The 15,073-nt window shown below is 35.2% G+C and overlaps 1 protein-coding gene across 16 annotated transcripts in view; it reads right to left on the reverse strand.

The window, feature by feature from the left end:
* Positions 1–418: 418 nt before the first annotated feature.
* Positions 419–15,073, reverse strand: part of Cpr (Cytochrome P450 reductase) — a 32,002-nt gene continuing 17,347 nt past the window's right edge. For 15 of the 16 annotated variants that reach the window (XM_073978490.1, XM_073978493.1, XM_073978507.1 and 12 more), the window contains 4 exons: positions 4,295–4,419; positions 1,447–2,203; positions 891–1,381; positions 419–826 (listed from right to left, as the gene is read on the reverse strand). In XM_073978490.1, the coding sequence (XP_073834591.1) occupies positions 682–826; positions 891–1,381; positions 1,447–2,203; positions 4,295–4,419 (1,518 nt within the window). In that variant the 3' untranslated portion in view covers positions 419–681. Of the gene's footprint in view, positions 827–890; positions 1,382–1,446; positions 2,204–4,294; positions 4,420–4,998; positions 5,352–15,073 lie in introns of those variants that run through there. The other variant, XM_073978508.1, reaches the window with a different exon arrangement.

Here is a 15,073-nt window from a genome sequence, read left to right on the forward strand (position 1 = left end):
ATATATTTTTAGACCAAATTCAGTCACACATTCCAAATTTCATCGAAATCGGACATATATAGCGTGTGTGTTACAGAAAATACGTGAAATCGGCCGAAAATATATATGGGGGCTATACCAAAACTTGGACCGATATAGCCCATCTTTGAACTTGATCTTCCGACGGCTAAAAAAATGGTATTCCCCAATTTTCAGCGAAATCGGTCAACAAATGCGACCTGTACGTTGCGAACGGACGGACGGACGGACGGACATGCATAAATCGACTCAGAAAGTGATTCTATGTATATCCCTAGAAGGAACTATGGGTCTATCTCGCTTCCTTTTGTATGTTACATACAAATGCACTAACACATAATACCCCTTACCACATAGTGGTGTAGGGTATAAACATGCCTCTCATTAAACTAGTTAAATATTGATTCGAAAAACAACGAGTTTTATTTCTGTATTTGCCTTATAAAATATTTGACAAAAAGGTGATTGTTAAAATGCATACAATAAAAGATTGGTCAGCATGTGGAAAATATTCCCAAACCGGAAGAACGTTTTTGCTGTACAAAAATAAAAATATATATCAAAAAGGATTTTATTTGCACACAACTTTGCAAATGTCATTGGAAATCAAATGAAGACACGCAGGAATTGTTTTACTAATTTCTTATAACAGCTAAGTTTGTCCTAACTCCAAACATCAGCAGAGTAGCGCTTTTGTGCTTCCATCTTTTTTATGTATTGCACAGCTTCTGCTTCGCTCATATTGCCTTTGGTTGACAAAATTTTAACTAAAATATTTCTAACATCCACAGCCATATTTTTTGCGTCTCTGTAATAAAAAGTGCAAGAGTTAGATTTACTTTGATGGCTTTTCTAAAACTGTTGGTACTTACCCGCAAATATAGAAGTGTCCTTTCTGTTCACCTAGCACTTTCCAAATTAAATCTGCGTCTTGTTCAATTAAATGAGTCACGTAAATTTTTTCTTTCTGGTCTCTGGAAAAGGCTGTTTTCAGTGTTAATGTGCCATTTTGCACATATTGTTCCAATTCATCTTTATAAATAAAATCTTCTTCCTTCTTTCGGCATCCGAAATATAATATAGATTCTCCGACGACCTTACCACCGTCTTTTAGATATTGTCTTTCTTGTATGAATCCCCTGAATGGTGCCAGGCCAGTTCCAGGACCCACCATTATGATAGGAGTTTCTGATTTGGTTGGTAGCCGGAATTGGGATTTGCGTATAAATACAGGCACTTTAACATCGCCAGAAGAAGGAGTTTTTTCCTTCATGTATGAGGTGGCAACTCCTTTGTTAACACGACCCGTTGACGTTTCATATTGAACCAAAACAGCTGTGATATGAACATTCGTGGGATATAACTGAAATCAAACCACGTAATTAAACTCAATTTTCCACTTTTTTAGTATAAAAAATAACTATTTACCTTAGATGAGGAGGAAATGGAGTAGTAGCGCGGTTGGAGGCGAGGTAGCAGTTCGCAAATATGATCGATTGGCGGTCTACACGACTTAATATCCTCCAAAATATGCACAATGTTTCTTGAAGAATTTTGAATCCAATTCTGGTACTTGTCTTTTCCTTCCGGTGTGATAGACGCCATATTACGTAAGAATTCCTTATCTTTTTCGTCCGTACAATACTCGGCCAACTCTTTCAAAATATGTGTTCTTGGAATTGCAGTAATTTCCAAGTAGTGTGTCAGTGCCGTACGGTATGTAGTAGGGCATGGGAATGGATGTTTCTTACTGCTGTCCGTATCGGTGTTAATCAGAGAGAACACTGTATCCAAATCGGCATTACATAGTTCACCCAATTTGTCTACCAACGTTTTATCGTTGATTGGGTACATTGCTATGTGATCGCCAGCATCGTAGCGCATTTTTGATCCCTCAATATCCAATTCAATATGCATGCACGAACGTCCACCACCTCTATGTAGCTCTTTATTGACCATCACAGAAGCCAAAAAGGGATTTTTAGCATCGAATGGAGGTCGTTGATTTTGCATTGAATGCAATCGAGCTATTTCACCGGTATATATACGATCAGGTTGGACATCCGGCTGCTCCAACAGTCGAAATTGGCGCATGAGCACTTCTTCACCACTACCTTCGATTCCAAAGAAGTCGCATACCGATGGCCAAAATCTGTCCTTCCAAGTGATGAAATCATCTTCAATACTATAATACAAAGTCACATTTTATTAACAGTAGATAAACATCTAAGTGATGGTAATGGTATACGACTATGTTACTTTCAAAATTGTACTAAATCTAAGATAAATTAAGCTAATTTATACGGTTATTGGTACAATATGATAAACAATCTACAGAATTATAATGTAGTAATATCTTAATAACATTGTTTGTTATATATCATCATGCGTTACGTAATAAGATGATACAGTGGAAACAACATAGAATAGTGCACGCTTTTGCTTTGCCTTACATAAAGAGGTTATCTATACTTATAAAAGAGTTCAGTAATGATGACTCACTGACTGACTGACTGATAATCAACGCCCGGACTAAACGGCTAAAGCTAGAATCCTGAAATTTTGGGTGAGGGTCACTCTTGGTCCGAAGGTGTCAGATAAGGCTGGATTTTTGGAAATTGGAACTAGAACTGTACTAAAAGTACTAGAAGGTACTAAATATGGTACCCTTTGTATTAGGCAAACGCGAAGAGCTAGAATTCTGAAATTTGGAATGAGGTTCACTGATGGAGAGTTAGAAAGGTGTATCAAATGGTTTTTGGAAATTCGTACTATAAGTGTACGAAAAGTACTATAAGTTACGAAATTTAGTACTATTTGGTATTACGTGAACGGAATGGAAGCAGTTTTTGAAATTCGTACTTATGAGTACGAAAAGTACTAAATTTGGTTCAATTTGGATTTGAGCGAACGGCTGGAGCTGGAATCTTGAAGTTTGGAATTAAGATTACTGTTGGGGTGTAGGATTGAGTAAGTTTTGGAAATTCGTACTTATATGTACGAAAAGTACTAAACGGTACTAAATTTGGTACAACTTGGATTTGAGCGAACGGTTAGAGCTGGAATCTTGAATTTTGGAGTTAATATTACTGTTGGGGTTAGTTTTGGAAATGCGTACTTAAGCTTACAAAAAGTACTACATTTTGTACAATTAGGATTTGGGTGAAATCCTAAAATGTGGCGCTCGAATCCTAAAATGTGGAATTAGGTACACTTAGGGGTACGAAATGGTTCCATTTATGGTCCAATTTTGTATTGGATGAAAGGATAGATCTGGATTCGTGAGATTTGGAATTAAGATTACTGTTATCATTTGCTTATAACGTCCGATTTAAGAAATATGTGCCATAAATATACGAAGAGTTGTAAATGGCACAGGATACAATTTGTTATTGTGTAAAGGGAATTTTGAAATAATAGGAGGAGGTTCGTATATATGTATTTACATGTAAAGTACTAAGTAGTTCTATAATTGGTTTTGGGGGAACAGATAGAGCTGGAAATGAGGATGACGGTTGTTGGGTTAGGCCGTATTTGCTCTGAGAACCTCAATTAAAATATCTCAAAAAATGTGGATTGCTCTTGATGTGTAGGCGTGACGAAAATCGAACTAAAGTGGTACGTATTAGTACACAAAATGTTTCCACCATTCTATATTATATATTGTTTATTTGTTTTGTATATTTAACGCATACGAAGTAGCGGGCACTTTGCTAGTCTTAAATATAAGAGTTGAAACCTAAAAATAATAAAAAAAACAAACCAAAATTGACAGGTAAAGTGGGGTTCTTGAATCGACTTGGCAAAATGGGACGTGGGACGGGTAAAGTGGGATTCTTGAATCGACTTGGCAAAATGGGACGTGGGACGGGTAAAGTGGGGTTCTTGAATCGATCAATGCCGTGATATAATTTCTGACCCCCCCCCCCCCCCCCCTTGGGTTAAGGCAGGAATGTGATGGGAAATTCGTGAACAATTTTTAGCAGGAGGGATGTTCTCCGAGGATCGCATTCACACGATAGTTGTTTATGGCATCTGCGACTGCATCTACCCTCGATGTGTCCCAGCGAGCGCCCTTTCATAAAAGCAGGTAATACCAGCAATATCCTCATTTTCGTATTAACTGATAAAGAAACAAAGATTCCTTGAGCACTATTATGCGCCCTTCTTGCGTGACTATTAAACTTACAATAAAATATTAAACTCCACACCTAAATATGTGACTTTGTCTTCAAATGGGATGCCGTGCCGTGTTTTCTTATGTATATATACTTACTTGGCATCATCATCACCAAGGCCGAGTTCGAACACTCTTGTAGCACCGAGTTCCTCCAATCTTTTGTCCACATAAATTGCGACTTTATTGTAATGCTCATATGTTTTATTGCCTAATCCAAATACCTATAACGAGAAAATAATTTGTAAATTGTATTAGTTCCGTCATTTTGGGTAAATAGCCTACGAAAATCTTCGTACACATTCCAAGGTCAATGTTACAATTGACACATTAAAACGACGTATGAAAGTGCTTCCGCAATACACACAAAGTGAATAATTGCACATTAAAACGCATAAAATTCTGTGTTCGATCTTGAAATGTGGAGATTTTATTCTTTAGCTTTATCATGTTAATAGCTATCTAAATATTTTATATTTAATTGCTGATGACTTGCAGTGTCTGAGTGCCTTTTTGAACACTCAATAGATATTATTAACTATACGTACAATGTAAAATTCTGATAACGTATATCATTTCACCTTCTCAAAATATGTACATGTGTGAAGTAGACAATTGGTCTGTTCCAGAACTGCAACAATCAATAATTACTATTTTTCCGATAACATAAAGGAAAAAATGTTATCATAGTAAAAATAGTAGCTTCTGGCAGGTTCTGGAACAGAGCAAATATATGGAATAAGCATTGTGTAAAATTAAAATTTTGGGATAGCAATATGTTCCTATTCGTTAACATCATTTACCCGCTCAGGAACGCATAATAAGTTTCCGCAGAGTCCGACAGCAGCTGACAGTGTTACATAAAGGTGATATCTGCATTGTGGCATAAAAATTAATGATCTTAGAGATGATTTCCTAATAAAGGGGTATAAACGTACAACTAAATTCATTCTATTATACCGATATTTCTATACTCATATTATTTTAATTGCCATGTTTATTAAGGAATTTACTAATCACACGCGAGTTTGGAACGTCCATGTTTTCATAACAATGAAATATTAGAATTAGTACGCGTAGTATCGTACATTCAACAATAATCAGCTGGTTATTTTTTCCACTACCCATCTGGTTTTCAGTGTTACCAATATGTATTGTCACACAAAAACGATTAAAAGTGGTCCATCAATGTTGTATGTATGAGATGACAAATTTGCTACCTGTGAATCTTGTATGCATAGTGTGACCACTATGAAAAATTACATCTATCAAAATTATGTGGTAACTCATATGTAAATTTTTAATATAGGGCACGCTCTTTTTGATCTATCATGAACAAGAAGAGAGCATTTGTAAGGTAAACGTAAAGGCGAGTGGTCATCTTGTTCATCTACATATGTATTTGATACGGCATTCTTGTAGGGATAGGTAATGGAAAGCAATAATCGATTTTTCGACTTTTCGATTTTGGTCTAAAACTAAAAATGCGATTTTTCGGTCTTGCGATTATTTCAGTTGTTTTAAAACTCGACTTTCGACTTTTTCATAACCGCAGAAAATCGATTATAATCGACTATTCGTCGATTTTCGAGTTTTCTTTTGAAACTGTAAAACCGCCAAGTCCACAATCTATGGGCAAACTCGAAAATCGATCACAAGATAATCGATTATGCGATTTTCCCTCCAGACAAAAGTCGACTACGATTTTTAGATTTTTGACTGCAAAAAGTCGATGAAAGTCCATGAAAAATCAAAACAAAAAACCATATGATTCGGTAAGTAAGAGATAGCATGTCTACCCTTTATAGGCAAACACAAGCGATAAAAAGAGACAACAAGAGACCATTTGGCGAAAATTTTGACAGTTTACATTACAAAAAAAGTTGCTTTGTTGTAGCAATTCGCCGATGCATCTACCTTTCTTATTGTACCATGTTACATTTTTAATTGTACCATGTATTTTGGTTTTTGCATGGGAAAGAAAGTTGTAGTTAACTTTTTCGTAAAGACGCGTACATGGCTGGTCTGGTTCAGTGATGCACAAGAACAGAATGCTATTTTGGTTTTTGTATGGGAAAGAGAGTTGTAGTTAACTTTTTCGTAAAGACGCGTGCATGGCTGGTCTGGAACCAAAGGAATCAAAAATGTTGTATTTTATTACAAAAGAAAATGATCCAAAAATGTCTGGTTCAGTGATGCACAAGAACAGAATGCTATTTTGGTTTTTGTATGGGAAAGAGAGTTGTAGTTAACTTTTTCGTAAAGACGCGTGCATGGCTGGTCTGGAACCAAAGGAATCAAAAATGTTGTATTTTATTACAAAAGAAAATGATCCAAAAATGTCTGGTTCAGTGATGCACAAGAACAGAATGCTATTTTGGTTTTTGTATGGGAAAGAGAGTTGTAGTTAACTTTTTCGTAAAGACGCGTGCATGGCTGGTCTGGAACCAAAGGAATCAAAAATGTTGTATTTTATTACAAAAGAAAATTATCCAAAAATGTATTTTTCAAACTTTGCAACTTTTTTCTACAAAAAACTAATACAATTAGACTTGCTATTTCCAATAAAATTGTTTTTAACCCAGATATGCCCATTGCTTGATCGTGATCATTTTAAAAGTATTTTTATATTATTTTAGAAGCAAATGTGAAATAATAACAGTATGTTTATATGTTTTTTAAAAAAATTTTGAAAAAAGTGGTTTTTGAGGCCACTTTTGGACACAGGGTTTTATGTTATATCTGGGAGTTATGGGACACAAAACATTTGACATATAGTCCAAAGACACCTTTTCGGCATCTAGTTAACGTTTTTTCGTAGTAGGCTCCACAGCGTGTATGTTTTCGTTATAAAACTACACAATAATTAATCGGTCATAACGAAAATCATTGCAAAAACTAAGCGATAGGTGGCAACTTCGATGAACTAGACCTCAAAACTCAAAAATAGTAGCTCAAAATAATGGAATCACATAATATCCCAAGAGCTTCAGATGTGTACTGAGTATATCACCAAAATAAACGGTACTTTGATAAACATAACATATCAAATTAGCAAGAATTTTGTGTGTCCTATATATAGGACGTTGGGCATATCTGGGTTAAATTGCTGGTTTATCCACGTCACAATCACACCTCAAAGCAGAATAAATGCGGAACCAAAGCCCAATAATATACAGTGAATCACAGTGAAAAGTATCCACTTCAGTTTCTTTCATTAAAACTGCGATTGATAAGAATTGGTTAATGATAGCGATTTCATTCATTTTTATATTTTTACATTAGTGTCTTAACTTATATAATAAAATAAAATTAACGTAATTTGGGTAAATTTTGATTAAAAAATAAAAATGGTTAAACAACATCGATTTCTACCTCACAGTGAAAAGTATGCACTCTAAAAGTTTCATGAAACCAAAAGGATTTCTTAGGAGTTTAGCACTTGGTACGATATCCTTTGTTATCCTTTACAGCTTTTAGCCTTTTTGGCAAAGATTTAACTAAGTTTTCGGGGCAAGATATCGGAATTTTTTCCCATTCTTCTTGCAAGGCATATTTCAGGGTTCCTATACTTTAGATGTTACGATTTTTATACCCTCCACCATAGTATGGAGGGTATATTAAGTTTGTTTTTCCGTTTGTAACGCATTGAAATACTCATTTGCGACCCTATAAAGTATATATATTCTTGATCAGGGTAAAATTCTAAGTCGATCTGAGCACGTCCGTCCGTCCGTCTGTGGTAATCACTCTAGCATCCACAAAAATGGAGATAGGACGCTGAAATTTTGGGAAAATACGTCTTTTGTTTGCAGGCTGGTCAAGTTCGATGATGGGCTATATCGGTCCACGTTTTGGTATAGCCCCCATATAACGGTACCCCCCGATTTACGGTATTTTGACGTTTTTAGCTACATTTTCGGACCGATTTGGCTATAATTTGACATTTAGGGTTCTTAAGTGTCAGTAAACATATATAACAAAACTTGTGGACATAGGTCCACGTTTTGGTATAGCCCCCATATAACGGCACCCCCCGATTTGCGGACATAGGTCCACGTTTTGGTATAGCCCCCATATAACGGCACCCCCCGATTTGCGGTTTTTTGACGTTTTTAGCTACATTTTTAGACCGATTTAGCTATAATTTGACATTTAGGGTTCTTAAGTATCAATAAACTTATATAACTAAAGTTGTGGACATAGGTCCACGTTTTGGTATAGCCCCCATATAACGGTACCTTTTTTCCCATTCTTCTTGCAAGGCATATTTCAGGGTTCCTATACTTTAGATGTTACGATTTTTATACCCTCCACCATAGTATGGAGGGTATATTAAGTTTGTTTTTCCGTTTGTAACGCATTGAAATACTCATTTGCGACCCTATAAAGTATATATATTCTTGATCAGGGTAAAATTCTAAGTCGATCTGAGCACGTCCGTCCGTCCGTCTGTGGTAATCACTCTAGCATCCACAAAAATGGAGATAGGACGCTGAAATTTTGGGAAAATACGTCTTTTGTTTGCAGGCTGGTCAAGTTCGATGATGGGCTATATCGGTCCACGTTTTGGTATAGCCCCCATATAACGGTACCCCCCGATTTACGGTATTTTGACGTTTTTAGCTACATTTTCGGACCGATTTGGCTATAATTTGACATTTAGGGTTCTTAAGTGTCAGTAAACATATATAACAAAACTTGTGGACATAGGTCCACGTTTTGGTATAGCCCCCATATAACGGCACCCCCCGATTTGCGGTTTTTTGACGTTTTTAGCTACATTTTTAGACCGATTTAGCTATAATTTGACATTTAGGGTTCTTAAGTATCAATAAACTTATATAACTAAAGTTGTGGACATAGGTCCACGTTTTGGTATAGCCCCCATATAACGGTACCTCCCGATTTACGGTATTTTGACGTTTTTAGCTACATTATCAGACCGATGTAGCTATAATTTGACATTTAGGGTTCTTAAGTGTTACTAAATCTATATATTAGAAGTTGTGGACATAGGTCCACGTTTTGGTATAGCCCCCATATAACGGTACCCCCCGATGAGCGGTATTTTGACGTTTTTAGCTACATTTTCAGACCGATTTAGCTATAATTTGACATTTAGGGTTTTTAAATGTCAATAAACTTATATAGCAACAGTTGTGGACATAGGCCCACGTTTTGGTATAGCCCACATATAACTGTACCCCCCGATTTGCGGTATTTTGACGGTTTTAGCTACATTTTCAGACCGATTTGGCTATAATTTGACATTTGAAGTTCTTAAATGTCAATAAACTTATGTCACAAAACTTGTGGACATAGGTCCACGTTTTGGTATAGCCCCCATATAACGGTACCCCCCGATTTACGGTATTTTGCCGTTTTTAGCTACATTTTCAGACCGATATAGCTATAATTTGACATTTAGGGTTCTTAAGTGTAACTAAACTTATATAACAAAAGTTGGGGACCCAGGTTCACGTTTTGGTATAGCCCTTATATAACAGTACCCCCGATTTACGGCATGTTGACGTTTTTATCTACATTTTCAGACCGATTTAGCTATGAATTGACATTTAGGGTTCTTAAATGTCAATAAACTTACATAACTAGTGGACATAGGTCCATGTTTTGGAATAGCCCCTATATAACGTTACCGCCCGACTTCAGGTATTTTGAGAATTTTACCAACAAGTTTTAACCGAATTATCTGTAATTTGAACATTTGAAATTCTTAGTGGTCACCACACCTCTCCACCAAAAATTGTCAAGAAAGCCCCCATATAACGGTACCTCCCGATTTTCAGTAATTTGATGATTTTAGCTACAATATTAAACCAAACTAGTAGTAATTTGACATTTGAAGTTCTTAGTGGTCACAACACCTCTCCATCAAAAATTGTCAACATAGGTCCATGATCGAATATAGCTCCCATGTAACGGTACCTCCCAATTTTCAGTAATTTGGCAATTTTAGCTACAATTTTTAACAGAACTAACTGTAATTTGACATTTGAAGGTTGTAGTGGTCACCACACATCTGCATCAACAATTTTCTACATAGCCCCAATATAAAGATACTTCCCGATTTTCGGTACTTTGAGGATTTTACTTAAAATGTTTAACCGAAGGTAGGTCCATGTTTTTGTATAGCCCCAAAACAAACCTCCTGATTTTCCGTACCTTAGCTATATTTTTTGGGCGAACTTTCTGTAATTTGAAAGTTAAAAGTCAACAAAAATTCTGCAACAAAAATTGTTCATTTAAGTTCATATTTTCGTATAGACCAGATACCTCCGAACTAGCTGTTAATGACATTTGAAGTTCCCACGTTATGTACCGATTTTCGATATTTTGAGGATTCTAGCTAAATTTTTTAACCGAATTAGGAGTTATTTGACATTAAAGGCTCCCATCAAAAACTGTCAACATAGGCCCATGTTTTATTATAACCCCTATATAACAGTACCTCCCAATTTCTAGCCCACCAAAAATTGTCAACATACATAGTTAGATATAGGCACCATACATGGTATAAGTAAAGAGGTAGATTTAAATGAAAAAAATCTATAGAACCCTTGTTTTTCTTGAATTCCTAAAACTTCAAAATAAAAGCAACAAGTGGGTTTGTTTACAATGCATTTTTTGAGCATTTTATAAAAAACGCGAAAAATGAATGAGGCGTTAAGTTTTCTCCACATAATCGAGTTGTGAATATGATAAACTGATTGTTTCCATGCAAATCTCACCAATTTCTTCCATACAAATGATCTAAAAACAATTTTAAAAATCATTGAATTCGATTGTTTTTAAAATTCTTTGGCATATTATTCAAACACCACACACACATACACAGTTTGTTTATATTGTTTTGAAGTTTTAGGCATACTCGAATGAAAAAAATTAAATTTACATAAAGCTTTGGCTAACCTTTCTTATTAAACCATGGCACCATAAAAAGGGCCTCCCGAATGAAGCATTTTATGTACATTATCTGACATTTTAACGTACTCACTTAAAGTTGGGGACAGGAACGAATATTTTATGGCGGAGGGTATGAAAAGTTCGGCCCGGCCGAACTTAATGCTTTTTTACTTGTTATTATTATTATTTATTTATTTACTTTGCAATTTGTCTCCAAAATACTCCATAAATTATCTATAGGATTCAAATCCGGGGATCGGGGAGGTGTTTGAATCACTTTTGGACAGTTACATAGCATCCATTTTGGAAAAATATGTTATTTGTGCTCGAGCTCATATATTGATAAAATTGGAATGTTGTACCAAATCCCATTTTTTCAGCACCTAAATTTCAAATTATCCTTTCAGAATGTTTAAATAATACATCTTATCCATAATTCCTTCCATAAAGACACGATTTGCTACACCGGAAGCACTCATACAACGCCATACCACAACAGAGTCTCCTCTGTGCTTTACTGTTGAAATTGTGTGTTTAGGGTCCAAGGCGGTATTTGCCCTATGACATACCTTAATTGGTCCATATGACCAAAAAAGGTTAAAGTTGTCTTCATTGCTTTCACTGGCAGCCTGTTTTGGTCATATGGACCAATTAAGATATGTCATAGGGCAAATACCGCTTTGAACCTTAACACACAATTTCAACAGTAAAGCACAGATAAGACTCTGTTGTGGTATGGCGTTGTATGAGTGCTTCCAGTGTAGGAAATTGTGTCTTTATCGCTATCATTAACCAATTCTTAGCAATCGCAGTTTTAATTAAAGAAACTGAAGTGGATACTTTTCACTGTGATTCACTGCACATTAACCCACTTAGCGCCGAGATTTTTTTTGCTAGAAAACTTTTTTTGTTTTATTTTTGAGACTTTTTAAGCATTTTTTAAAAAATAACTTTTTTCTCTAAAACGTATAGTTTTCCTGCAATCGGGCCTTCTTTTAAAAGTGCCAAAAACTTTGGAGGGTAATATTGGTGTATCCTTACATGCCAATCCCTTGGTTTTTGATTGAGAAAATACTCTTACTATATTCCTAACAAATCCCTGAACCTATATGATTCTAACATTTATGATTAAATTTTTATCGCATATTTAAATTTTCATCAAAAGTCGAAAATTACAAAAAAGTCGATTTTTTTGAATAGCTTGGGTTTTAGGTCAATTGCGTAGGTTATTAATGAAGCGTTATAAGCGTGAAATGACAGAAAACAGACAATACTATAACAAAATGCAAAAAAACCCACAAAAATATTCGAAAACCCAGAGTTTTACGTCAATTTTTGCAACCATTTTTTGTGGCGTTTAAACGACCAGTGGCTTTATCTGGGTTAACCCAGATTTGCCGAGTGTACTACATGTAGTACACCTATTATTTGCAGGCTTCTGTGCTTCTTTAACATTAAATTTTCTAATAAACCTGCTGAGGCGCTACAGAACATAACGGTGAACAAAGTGTACTTTGATAAGTTTTGTTTAAAGTAATTGCTTGTGCGTATTGTTTGTGATCAAATATTTTAGTTTTGTGCAATTTGGAAAAGTGTGAAGATGACACGCAATCGGTGCCAAAAATTTGTATGTGCATATTTTATTTTTGTTGGTTTTCTAAGTTTTTCTAATTTTAACAGTTGTAAAAATCAATACGTAGCAAAAATATATGCCAAAAAGTTGATTATACATATGTGATTTTAGTTGACATATTTCCTAGCGTACTACATGTAGTACGTTCGACACGTGTGAGTAAAAAATAAAACGTCCGTCCAGCATACATTCGATATTGCATGAACACCTGTCCGTAAAAAAGGTTTTTTTATCGTTGGAACCAAGATCTATTTAACAGGTCACGTAAGTAGCACAAATACAAATCTGTTTTTGCCAAAAATTCTTCAATATGTCCATGGCACAATTACCAGGTAGATGCATCAGCAAACAACTACAACAAAAACGAGTTCAGTACTGTGAAATGTCAAAAATGTTTTTCAAAAATAAAGCTATTCACACATTTTTTCAACAAAATTTTGTTAGGCAGTTATTAATAAACACATTATAACAAAAATCCGTCAAAAATTCAAAGTTTTTCTTTTAAATTTTTATTTTTTAATTTTGTGTTTTCAATAACAACTTTTTTGACAGCTCACAGTACATCCGCTGGGCTGACGCGGGTACCTGTATGATTGTGCCATGAATATGTCAAAACGTTTGTTTACAAAAAAAGACTCGTGTCGATTGGTGCAAAGAAATGTTGAAATTCACAAGACGTTTATATGATCGTCACAGGGGACGAATCACGGATATTATTATATGGCGACTATATGGCTTGAAAAACGTATGGCGATAAATTCTGAGTGGTACACCACAATTTGTTTAAGTGCTGCCAAAAGTGTATAAACCAGAATTGAAAATACTTTAGAAAACAACAAAACTATTGTTGATAATAAATATTCACGTTTCCATTATTAGGCTAGAAACTTTTATGGAAGCCCTCCTAATTAAATTATAGATGAAGATCCTGGAGTAGATGAAGCTAATTTTAAAATTGTATCTCCTCCATTATCAAATGTTGAAGTTGATTTTTTCGAAATCTTTATTCCACTGTTTCAGATAGCGATGACGATATTGCACTTGCGTTATTGTAACAGATCTTGCTCTTCTCACTGACGGCTTGATACGTCAGTGAAAATCTGGAAGACACCGATGCTATTATTTCATATTATTTCAGCATGTGATGCGAAAATTTTACCTAAAACCCTGGAATTGTTTTAAAAAATTGTTGATGGTGGAAGTTATTACTCAATTCTCCAATGACTATGCCCCAAACCAGTGTTTGAATTTGCTACTAGTTTTTCACAGCACAGCACAAGGTCTATGCCCACAGCATCAAAAATAAAAACGAGTGCTATTGCTATGCTGTGCTGTTTTCAAAAACAAAATCGAAAACTGTTGCTGTGCTATGCTGCGAACATAGAAGTAGCACAGCACATGGTCTATGCTGTGCTTCTGAAATCTTCACAGCACACAGCATAGCATAGTCATCCAAAATAAAAACGAAAACTGTTGCTGTGCTATAGCATAGTCATCCAAAATAAAAACGAAAACTGTTGCTGTGCTATGCTGCGAACATAAAAGTAGCATAGCACATGGTCTATGTTGTGCTTCTGAAATCTGGGAAGCACATAGCATAGCATAGTCATCAAAATCAAAAACGAATGCTATGCTGTGCTGTTTTCAAAAACAAAAACGAAAACTGTTGCTGTGCTATGCTGCGAACATAAATGGTCTGTTCCAGTACTGCCAGAATCTACTAATTTTTACTATTTTTTCCGATAACATAAAGGAAAAAATGTTATCGTAGTAAAAAATAGTAGCTTCTTGCAGGTTCTGGAACAGAGCAAAAAGTAGCATAGCACATAGCATAGTCATGAAATCGAAAAACGATTGCTGTGCTCTGCTATGCTGTAAACATTTCTACATAACATGGCATAATTAATGTTAACCCAGCAAACCCACTAACCCCCATTATTATAAAGCCTTCTTTGGTTATAGTTTGGATTTTTCGATGAGATTTTTTAGCATTCCGGTTAAAATAATATTAAAAGGGATCATTCAATTTCAAGGAGAACTTTCTTGGCATTAACTTATAATAAGAAATTTATATTTTTAATGTCTTCAAATCCATTTATTTTGCATTTTCAAATACATCCGATAGTAAAAGAGAACTTATAATAATGACCCTATGAGTTGTTCAGTGTTGTTTATTGCTTACAAGGTACATACATGGTACTTTTTCATCGATTGGATAATAAATGTGGTCTATAAAGTGATTTTGTGAAAATTCGCCTTTGGCCCTATAAAATGGGGACCAATTTTAATGGCGAATTTTCACAAAATCACTTTACAGA

Source organism: Musca autumnalis, unplaced genomic scaffold (genome assembly GCF_047663935.1).
Source record: "Musca autumnalis isolate F117 unplaced genomic scaffold, ASM4766393v1 scaffold_3, whole genome shotgun sequence".
In the NCBI taxonomy this organism is placed as follows: Eukaryota; Metazoa; Arthropoda; class Insecta; order Diptera; family Muscidae; genus Musca; species Musca autumnalis.